General features: G+C 48.0%; 1 protein-coding gene across 2 annotated transcripts in view; it reads left to right on the plus strand.

Annotated features, from left to right (window-relative positions):
- Positions 1 to 10,406, plus strand: part of ARFGAP2 (ADP ribosylation factor GTPase activating protein 2) — a 39,007-nt gene continuing 28,601 nt past the window's right edge. Inside the window, exons 1-17 of one of the 2 annotated variants that reach the window (XM_068398162.1) lie at positions 3 to 259; positions 523 to 641; positions 1,600 to 1,672; positions 2,195 to 2,326; positions 2,417 to 2,497; positions 3,393 to 3,495; positions 4,144 to 4,200; positions 4,782 to 4,826; positions 5,935 to 5,987; positions 6,412 to 6,548; positions 7,073 to 7,204; positions 7,687 to 7,815; positions 7,896 to 8,024; positions 8,406 to 8,532; positions 8,645 to 8,735; positions 8,840 to 8,958; positions 9,424 to 10,071. In XM_068398162.1, the coding sequence (XP_068254263.1) occupies positions 188 to 259; positions 523 to 641; positions 1,600 to 1,672; positions 2,195 to 2,326; positions 2,417 to 2,497; positions 3,393 to 3,495; positions 4,144 to 4,200; positions 4,782 to 4,826; positions 5,935 to 5,987; positions 6,412 to 6,548; positions 7,073 to 7,204; positions 7,687 to 7,815; positions 7,896 to 8,024; positions 8,406 to 8,532; positions 8,645 to 8,735; positions 8,840 to 8,958; positions 9,424 to 9,444 (1,620 nt within the window). In that variant the 5' untranslated portion in view covers positions 3 to 187 and the 3' untranslated portion in view covers positions 9,445 to 10,071. Of the gene's footprint in view, positions 260 to 522; positions 642 to 1,599; positions 1,673 to 2,194; positions 2,327 to 2,416; positions 2,498 to 3,392; positions 3,496 to 4,143; positions 4,201 to 4,781; positions 4,827 to 5,934; positions 5,988 to 6,411; positions 6,549 to 7,072; positions 7,205 to 7,686; positions 7,816 to 7,895; positions 8,025 to 8,405; positions 8,533 to 8,644; positions 8,736 to 8,839; positions 8,959 to 9,423; positions 10,072 to 10,406 lie in introns of those variants that run through there. The other variant, XM_068398161.1, reaches the window with a different exon arrangement.

A 10,406-nucleotide genomic window follows, 5' to 3' on the forward strand; every position in this document is an offset into this window, starting at 1 on the left:
CGGTTAATAGCGGAGCGGCCCCGCGCCCCCGCCGTCATGGCGACGGGGCAGGTAGGGGCTGACCCCAGCGGGGACCCGTCGGCGGGCTGCTCTGGGCTCAGGCGGCACCCGTACTGCGGCCCGGCCTGTGCGCGCACTGGGCCCGGCCGGCACCCGTCGCCGCAGTGGCGTCTGGGAAGGAGAGATCATGGCGGCGGAGCCGAGTAAGACGGAGATCCAGACACTCTTCAAGCGGCTCCGGGCAGCGCCGGCGAACAAGGTAGTGGGGCGGCGCCGGGCGGCCTTCCGCCCTTCCGAGCCGGGCTGCTTCCCTCCGGCCGCGGCCTGGGCTCAGGCCAGGGGCCGGTGGGCTCCGGGCCGCGCTGCGGTGGTGGAGCTGCCGGGTGGGAGGCTCCTGGCGCACGGAGAGAGCCCGGGGAGAGCGGCCGGGCCGCGGGGGACGGGGCCACTGGGTTGCGGCAGGAGGTGGAGGAGCAGCAGGGCCGTCGCCTCAGCCCGGCCGTCCCTCTCCCTTCGCTTTAGTCGTGCTTCGACTGCGGCGCCAAGAACCCGAGCTGGGCCAGCGTCACCTACGGGGTTTTCCTGTGCATCGACTGCTCCGGCGTCCACAGGTCCCTGGGCGTGCACCTCAGCTTCATCAGGTGCGTGGGGCCTGGAGCGGGCGCGGCGGGGAGCGGGGGGCTCCAGCCCGTGGGTGACCGCCGGGTGGGCCTGGAGCAGCTCTGCCTCATTAGTGGGGGAACATGGAGGGACTCGGTGGGAGAGAAGGGTTATCCCGGAGTGATCGCCTCGGGTTTTATGTGGTTTGCTCGCTGGAGGCTTTAGGTCCCTCAGCGCTTTCAAGGTGGAGTTTCCAAAGCGCCTCAGTGGAACATCAACATATTACTTTCACTAACCTAGTAGAAATGCGGTCTGGACTCCAGTTGTAGAAGCTGAGAGTGTGGTGTGTGTATCTTGCCAGTAAAGCAATATGGAAAGCTTTCTTGTGCAAGGAGGTCTTGCTGAGCAAGGCAAAAAGAGGAATATTATTGAATCTTTTCTGTATCAACCTAGTGGGGAAGACAGTGTTGGATTTTTAGCCTATCGATCTTATTTTCAGTACTTGTAAAAGTTAGTATTTCAAGTAACAGAACTGTGACCTGTACTTACTGAGAGATAAGTTGAGTAACTGGTATGAGGCATACTCTGTCACCTAGCTTTACTCAGTTGTTTTCTCTATTGCTTTGTCATGTTTTCTGGCCTGATCAGTGGGACGGGCTGAATATGGGTCTCTGCTGTTGTGGTGAGATCACAGGTAGAATGGAAGCTGTTGGCTGTGCTTTCCTAACTCAAGCTCTGCCCTCTTCAGCAATACAAGTGAGAGGTCCTCTAAGTTTGCACACTGTTATCGGTGTGAAGCTGAAACTGTTCTGGTTTTCCTCCCTTTAAAAGTTCAAATTAATTTTTTATGGGAGCAAAGAAGTTACCAAGATGTTCTTTCCCCTTTTGCCTCCTGTACTCTGGGATAGTAGTGGGATATCTGACCGTTCTAGCTCAGAGCTTGGTTTTGCATTTGGCATGCCTGCACATTATTAATAGAAGTAATTTGTTCTCACACAGGTCCACAGAGTTGGATTCTAACTGGAACTGGTTCCAGCTGAGATGTATGCAAGTGGGCAGCAATGCCAATGCGGTGAGGAGCCTCTGTAGGCATTTTGCTTGCTTTCCCCCTTGCTAATCCCCATCCTCTGTTTCTTGTCCTTTTCCTCTGCGTGGCTTTCTGGGTACCAACCCTCCATCTTTTTTGGAAATGTGTGATGAGAGGAGGCGTTTGTCAGGTGTGCTTGGAAGTCAGCCTGTGACCTTTGAACATGTTGCTGCTCATGTGCAGATTTGTTATTTCCTTACGTCTCATTTAAATGAGAGACATAGTCCTCTTAAACGAGTTAGTAACACTGATCAGTTTGAAAGCTCATGCTCAGCATTGTGACTCAGAAGCATCCTCCTGTGGAGGATACGGATCGTTTTCTTAGGCTTCTGAGGCCTGAAGTGAGACTTCTTGGAGAAAGCTGATCAGTGAATGGTTGGTTCATGCTCTGTGCTCAGTATTATGTCCCCTGTATCTGGGAAGTGTCCTTTTTCTGTTGAATTTATGTCTAATGCTTGCTTGAGTATGATCTAGCAGTCAGGAGACTGAACGTTCTTCTCTTTTCAGATGTCTTTCTTCCGCCAGCATGGCTGCACTACCACAGATGCCAACGCTAAGTATAATAGTCGAGCTGCCCAAATGTACAGGGAGAAGATCCGGCAGCTCGCAAGTGCCGCCATGGCCAAGTACGGCACTGATGTAAGTCTGAGCAGCTTTGCACTGTTAGGTGTGAAGTGCTGGATGCCGAGTCTTGTAGAATATCTTCTTTTTTCCCTCTTCTCTCTTCAGCTGCTTATAGATGGACTGAGTGGAGCCCCTGGGCACTCCCCTGACAAGAGTGATGCTGATTTCTTCATGGAGCACACACAGGTGAGAAGAACTGTCTAAACCAGACAGCCTTACCAGCTCACAAATAGCCAGCTGCTCAGCCAGGCGCAATCTCAGTCTGGAAGGACTCTAAATTGTATACTCGTTGAGTAGTAACATGGAAGAGTCAATCATCAGCCTGCGACATAGCCACAGATCTATACAATCCCTCATGGGGCCTGTAATATCCATGCCCTTTGTTTTCGAGACCATCTTTGTCTTCAAGGAATACTCAGAGCTACGAGCTACTCCCTGGGAAACGCTTTGTGTACCGCATTAATGTGTAGTCTCTTTGTACAGTTAAAGCAAGAACTGGCTATTACTTTGAACTTCTGGTTTAGTCAGCTTTTCAGTGCATAGACCCTGGTAAAGTGGATTTGGGCACCTGTTTGCACAATGCTAGGTGGACTTTCTCAAGAGAATACAGTAACGTGAGAATTGGCTGTATAACAATAAAGACAGTGGAATCAGAGATTTTTTTTTTTCCCAGGGAAGCTCATTCACACTTTCTCCCAGATTTAAGCTCACCTACTTAACCTGGGAAGTCCTCGCAGTAGGCAACTCTGATACTACTGTCGAGTAATGCTGTCATTCGTCCTGGCCTTCCATTCAGCTTAGCTTCCCTTTTTTTGTTTGTTTGTTTGGGGTGTTTGTTTGTTTGGGGTGTTTGTTTGTTTGGGGTGTTTGTTTGTTTGGGGTGTTTGTTTGTTTAATCTTTGTCCCTGCTAAGAGAATGTGGACTTGTCCATATGTTATCTTCAATGAAGGCACAGTCTGGAGCTTAGAACGTGTTTCCTTTGGCCTCAAACTGAGTACAGATCACTAAATCAAAAGTAAGTTCAGGATTGTTTGGTTCATTTGTCTTCTGCAAAACACTGGAATTAGCATCTCCTTGCAGTCTTCCGGTACCTGGGGTGTAGCAGATGCCAGCCAGAATCCTGCACAGTCTTCCCCGGAGATGGAAAAAGCAGCAAAGTCATCAGAAGGTGGTGAAGTGTCGAGTGAGTTCCCTGCTGAATAATTTTCCCCAAGAACCTGACTTCATTTCCAGGAGCATATACTCCTGTACCACAGTTGGAAGGGCTGAGCTTTTCCTTTGGTTCAGGCTTGAAGGAGTGGAAGCTCTGTGCACTCTATGATGTTTAGTTAAATTAGTGGAGACTTCTGAAAACACTGCTCTGTTTGGGATCAGTTCTCTGCTTTTCCTGAAATGCACACAGAACTGTGTTGGGGATTAGCTGCCCCGTTTCCCTGCTTCCAGACATAATTGTCTTAACACTCTTCTCTGTCCCTTGAATTTGGTGGGTCTGGAAATGATACATGAATATAGAGGAAAAAACCCTGTTTCTAGGGTTTCTAGGAAACCAAGAATCTGGGGGCATAGCTGTAATTTGAAACAGCTTTGTGTATTGCCCTGCAGAGTTTGTGATTTCTTTTAATGTGTTAAGAACACTGCAGAGGGAATAACTTGCTTTGTGGAGACATAAAGTCATTGTGCTTGGGAAATTGCATGTTTCAAAGTCTAACGTAGCTTGTTTGGGATGGGAGCAGAGGAGGTAAAAGAGATGTAGTGGAACTGTGAGCACACTGAAAAGACAGGGGTTGAGAAGCTCTCTGCTGAATGTGCTCTTCTGTTTTTGTGCCCACAGATTCCAGCCAGGGCCCCTCTATTGACTTGTTGAGCACATCTCCTAAAGCTCCTCTAGGTAAGTAGGACTCTTCGCTATGTAACACATACATCATAGACATTGCTCTTACACATACTGTTCAGTAGTAAGCTCAGTGGAGCTGGAACTGATGAGCCAGTTTCCAGGATGTCTAAAGGAGTTTGTCTTCCTGTGGAACCTGCACTGAGGATCTCCCTAAACCCCAAAACCAAGTCACAGTTTACTGCAGGTTTCCTCCTCCTTTGAATAATTGAGTTCAAAGCTTCTCAAAAGCTTGTTTTAATTTTTTGAGCTTTGGACAAAACTTGGCATTTGAATATCTAGAACTTGGCTGATCAAGGCCACACGGCTGTGGTTGTTTTGATTGTTTTTTGGTGTTTTGGTTTGGTTGTTTTTTCCCCCCAGAACCTTTAGAGGCAAATGAATTTTTAGCTTCCAGAGTAATAGGGATTTGTATCTGATTCTCCCCTGCCATTACTGTCCTGGCTGCACACAGCATCCAGCTGGAGCTTCTTTCCTTATTGAGAGTGTGCTCCTAGCCCACAGTGGATTCATCCTGGGTGGAAAGCCCGTGTCCTCAAGTGTCTGTTCATTCCCCGTGTTTTATGTCTCTTCCTCAGACATGTCCATGTATCTGTCAACACAAGAGCCTGCTCCTGCCAGAGGTAACTGGTTAACAGCTGGCCTGCGCTGGCTGCTTGTGACAACTCTGCCTGCCCCTTCTGTGATTCTGTTTTCAATGCTAACTTGAGCTTCCTGTGCTTGGAGGGAGAGAATGAGCCAAAGCTTACATTACCATATTGGGATCTAAACCAGCTATTGCTTCTCTGGAAAGGGATCTTATTGTCATTTCTGTTAAATGTTTCCTGACAGTAATAAAAAAAAAAAAACAAAAACAAACAACAAATCGAATGTTAAGAACAGTGGGCTGAATACAGTCTTGGATAGTGTGAATGTTTTGAATGCCCCTATTTCAAAAACTTAGGGTAAGACTAGAAAAGATACAGGAAAGGCTGTCAAGAATCGTCTAAAGTATGGGCTGACAAAAGTCATGTGGGTGTAGAAAGTAAGGAGATGCTTCTGTGGAAAAAAAGCCCAACAAGGGCGATAAAAGATTTTGGAACTATGTGTTGGAAGCTGGGAAAATGTCCTGGGCAGTCCCTCTCTGTTTGCTTTGTTCTTACACTTTTCCCCAGGCATCTGCTGCTTGGCTGGACCTTGGCTGTTTTTACAAGTGTGGCATGCTTCATGCCCTCAGAGTGACAGGTTCCTGGTGCAAGATGTTGGAGAACCTGTTGCTTTTACAGCTTGCTGCACTTTAGGTCCATTTTGTCATTGGTCTGTTCAAGTAAACATGACTTTAGGGTTCTTGCTTCTTTGTCCCTAAGGCACTGGTGAGGCACTGACCTTCATATGGCTCTGAAGCTGTATTTTCTTGGATTTATGTATGGAATAAATGTAGTCTTTCTCTAGCTACCCTGATACCTACTGGATAGGGTCACCAACTGCATGACACTTGGAGGAGCCATTCAAAGGTCTTAATTCCCTTACAAGTTTCTCCAGCAATGGACATACTTCTATAGGCCACCAGCCTGCAATTGTGCATCTTTCTTGGCTGGGTGAAGTCACCCAGGCTTCTGATGTGAAGCTGCATGGTGTGCCCTGGACTCCATCGCAGCTGGACTGTGGTGGATGTTCATGTGGGTTGCTGACTAATTTTTGCTTCTTAAATTAATTCACTTCTGCTTATTTGCTGCTTCCCTCCTCTTGTAGAACTTAAATCCTCCCTCATTGGAAAGAAGAAGCCAGCAGCTGCCAAGAAAGGGGTATGTCTGAGCTCTTGTTTTACGGAGAGGAGGTAGAGCATGTCTCATATTACTGCTGTCCTTTCCTTGGCTCTTGCTTTCTGCCCTTAACCAAGCTGCGTACTCAGAGATCCATTTGGGGAAGGGAGAGCTTTGATTATATCAGTGCTTATTTTGAAAGATAGCTTGTATATTAATGGACAAAAACAATTAGGCTTTGGAACATTACTCATTATGGTCTGAAGTGTATGTGGCTGATCTCTTAGCACTGGCAGGTTAACTCTTGGCTGTGCTTTCATACTCTGTTGCAAGTTCTGTTGGGTCTGCAGGTTGTGACTACACAGGGAGACCGAAGGCCTGATCAGTGCAGCAAGGAGTAGGATTCTGGTTTTCTTCTGCAATGAACAATCTAGGGTGAAGAAATCACAATTTTTTGTTTTTCAAGTTGGGTGCAAAAAAAGGTCTTGGAGCCCAGAAAGTGAGCAGCCAGAGCTTCAGTGAGATTGAGCGGCAAGCCCAGGTGGCAGAGCAGCTGAGGGAGCAGCAGGCAGTGGAGTCCAAGAAGCAAGCTGAGGAGTCCATGTAAGTGCTCTGTTTAGGCTGAATACATTGCATATATAAGGCAGAAGTAATGCGAGGTTAATGCTGTTCACCCTAGGACCACCTAATGTGACTACAGAACATAGGATGAACAGTAGCTATAAGCCAATATGGCCCTTGCAGCAGGGCACAAGTTATACTGCCATATTTTATTCAAATTAGCATCCATGAAGAGTTTAAGGAGCAGATATGGAAGTGTTTTGTGTTTCTGTTGACCTTTGGACAGGACTGAAAAAGGCAAAAGCTGAACTTTGGGGCATTCTTTGGGGCATGGCGGGGGGGCAATGATTACAGTAAGGAAATCATGGTTAGCAAAAAAGAGTTGAATTCCAGTGGAGGTGAGATGGGAAGACAAGCAGGAGCTTTTACAGAAGGATTTTTGGCAGAGCTATTGTGGAAATGGGTGTTTTGATGGGTTGTCAGGGTTACTCTTCCCCCCTGCCCCTCCACAGCATGGGCTGGGGGGAGGGTAATGAGCTGGTACCCACCATAGCTCTTTCTTTTAGAGTAACCTCAATGCGACTGGCTTATCAGGAACTGCAGCTCGATCGGAAGAAGGAAGAGAAGAAACTTCAGAACCTTGAAGGGAAGAAGCGTGAACAAGCAGAGAGGCTGGGCATGGGCTTGGTGTCCAGAAGGTACTTGGCTGTGGATGGCATAGGACAGGCAGGTGCCTTGGAAGCATCCTGCTCTGGAAAGGTTTCCTGAAGGCAGTAGCTTGCTGCTCTTGTAACAGATAAGGAGCTGATTTAAAGTGCTCATGTGCTGGACTATGTCTAAAAAAACTTCCAGGCCCCAGAAGGAATGGGCACTCTGTTCCGAGGTTCTAGTTCTCGTTTGAGCTTTTCTAAAGATGCATGTGGCCTGTCGGTGTGTAGCCCTAGAGCCCTGCTGCTTGACAGATGTCCCCCTGCAGAGTACTTCCCTTAAGAACGTAGCTGAAGACTTCTGAGGGAGTCAGGATAAGCTAGATAAGTGGGGAAGGGAGCTGGCATCCCACAGGTCTCAAGACTGGCACCTGCCCTGCCTGTGAGGGCCAGATTCAGTGTTGAGTCAGACTGATGGTAGGGGCTGGATGCTGTCAGACCCATTGTCCCTGACTGCCTGTTTGTTGTGTTAGTTCTGTTTCACACTCAGTGATGTCTGAGATGCAAGTAATTGAGCAGGAGACGCCGCTGGCTGCAAAATCTTCCCGCTCCCAGTTGGACTTGTTCGAAGATGCTGGAAGCTTCACATCTGGACCCCCCAAGTAAGACTTAGCTTCAGTGTAGTCTCTGGCTTATTCCTGAATTTAATGTCTGGCTTAAATTACCTATTTTTGGTACCTAGGTACAAATATAGTCCCTTCTCATTCGAAGATGCATTTGGCTCACGATGGGAAACAGACTCTTCATGGGGTATGGACAAAGAGGAGGAACCTGAGGTGACCATTTCCAGTATTCGGCCAGTTTCAGAGAGGTAAAGTGCCTGCCACTGTTACTGTACCTTCCTAGTGTGTGGGACAAAGGGATAGGTGTAGGAGCTGTGGGGAGAGATGCTGCTGTGTTATGACAGGAGCCTTGTGCTGCCAAAGATACCTTGCATGGGCAAGCCCAAGAAAAAGGGCCTTCAGTGAAAGAGGCTTGGGTGCTTCTTTGTCTATCGTGTCCATAAGTTTGATACAGCCTTTATGGTCATCTAGTGCTGGCTATCCTGAGGTGGGGAGAGGAGAACCCTGATGGTAGCTAGCACTTGAGGATTTGTTGCTTTCCTTTGATCAGATAGCGTCTCAGAGAGAAGTCTGATTCTTTACTGTGTTGGTGAGCTTAAGCTGAGATGTATCCTCTCTTGTTTCCTCAGACCCACGAGTAGGCGTGAGATAGAGAACAGGCCATCCATTGTGGAATCCAATGAAGCTCGGCAGAAGTTTGCAGGGGCTAAAGCTATCTCTTCAGATATGTTCTTTGGGCGGGAGGCAGATGCTGAGGTAGATGCATTCTGCAGTGCTTAAGCTGGTACAGCTCTGGCTTCATGTCCTCCTGTTTGCTCAGGTCCTGCTTTATTCCCTTCCTTTATGACTGTTTTGTTTTCTGCTGCAGTATGAAGCCAGATCCCGACTGCAGCAGCTCTCAGGCAGCAGTGCCATCAGCTCTGCAGACCTGTTTGGAGAGGCTGAGAATGCACACTCAGGTTTGTTAGCACTCAGCGGGTTGCTTGGAGGACCTAGAATGGAGGGGGTCAGGGTGCTCTCTGGAGCTGGGGGACTCAGGCCTAACTCCTGCTGGTTCTCGTAGGTGGTGTGTCAATTGGAAACGTCCTGCCTGCAGCTGATATTGCACAGTTCAAGCAAGGAGTGAAATCAGTTGCTGGCAAGATGGCTGTCCTAGCCAATGGGGTGATGAACTCCCTCCAGGTGAGGTTACACTACGGCACCATCAGACAGGCTATTGTCATGCTCAGGGACTTTCACCATATCCTGGCTTCTGCTGTCTTTTCATTGTCTTTTCAATGTCTTTTCAATTTGTCTTATCATTGTCTTTTCAAATTACCTGGAAAGTCCCAGGCAGAGGCCTGCCTTTTGTAGCTGATGACTACAATAGCTGAGGAATTCCAGGTGGCCATTGACCTCTGTTTGGCCAACCTTACTCTCCTGCTGGACAGGACACCTTGTTAGGTCAGATATGCCTTTTTCCACAAATCCCAGGCAGAACTTAAAAAGTTACGGCTATTTTACTTCCTCCCTTTGCATGCTGTCCTGTCTAGGTAACCTAGGTAACCTTGCACTGTATTCCAATCCGAAACACCCCAAGACGTTGTTATCTGTCTCTGGAGCTTGCACGAAGTGTTGTAGCATGGTGTCTTGGTGTTTCCTCCCCAGGACCGTTATGGCTCATATTGATGACCCAGGGACTGCAACTCAAAGGGAAGCCAGCAAGAGGCACTGCTGCCACCTTTGCCTGGAGTAAACTCTGCAGGATTGTCTTAGTTTGTCTGGGGTGGGTGGGGAGGGGAGAAGGTAAGCAGAGGGGGTCAGGACATGGCTGTGCCCAGGATGCTTTCCAAATATCTCTGGATTCCACTCTATTAAAATTCAATGTGCCCTCATACCCACTGCTATCTACTAGCCAGTGGAGACAGGCCTTCTTACACGGTTAACCTCACTGCTGTAGAAGACATGACAGGAACTCCTGGGCTGCCCTCATCAGTGCTCCTGTCCTTGGCCTGTACCTTAGCTCACCAAACGACAGAGGAAAGGGGAATGCTGTTTTTCTGAACATCATGTTACCTGGTTCCCATGGACATGACTCTCTTTTGTTCTGCTCAGTGCTCCCAATCCATGGTGCTGTGGAGTCCTCTGTATTTGCAGGGTTTGACTTTTACCATGGGATAGTCCTTTTTACTGTCTTGTAAACCAGCATATATTGATGCAGGAGAAAAAAAAATCAAACAAAGCAAAGATTATTTTTTTAGCTTCTAATTACATCATCGGCAAAAAAGGCCCAGGTAAAGAAGTACTGTAAAGATATTTACTGGATCCTTGGTTATTTTGTTGCCTAGCTTTGGACGAGGTCAAAGGCCTAGCTTGTGACTTCACCATAAAGTGAACTTCTGAAGGGTAGCAGGGAGTGAGGACTGTTACGTTGGTCCTGTTCAACTTGGTGCTTTGCTCCCAACTCTGGTTTTAACAAGAGCATGTTTTTGTCTTCCTTGGGACTATGGTGTTGAGGATTGGGTAGTAAGAGAAAGGGGGGGAAAGGGCTAGTTACACATTAACTATTAGCAAAAAGAGAGGCTGGGGCTGTTCTGAAGTTTCTGTGAGCAGCCCTCTGGGGCTCTTACCAATGGGGCAGGGGCTTCACC

The sequence above is a fragment of the Nyctibius grandis genome, chromosome 4, assembly GCF_013368605.1.
Source record: "Nyctibius grandis isolate bNycGra1 chromosome 4, bNycGra1.pri, whole genome shotgun sequence".
Lineage (NCBI taxonomy): Eukaryota > Metazoa > Chordata > Aves > Nyctibiiformes > Nyctibiidae > Nyctibius > Nyctibius grandis.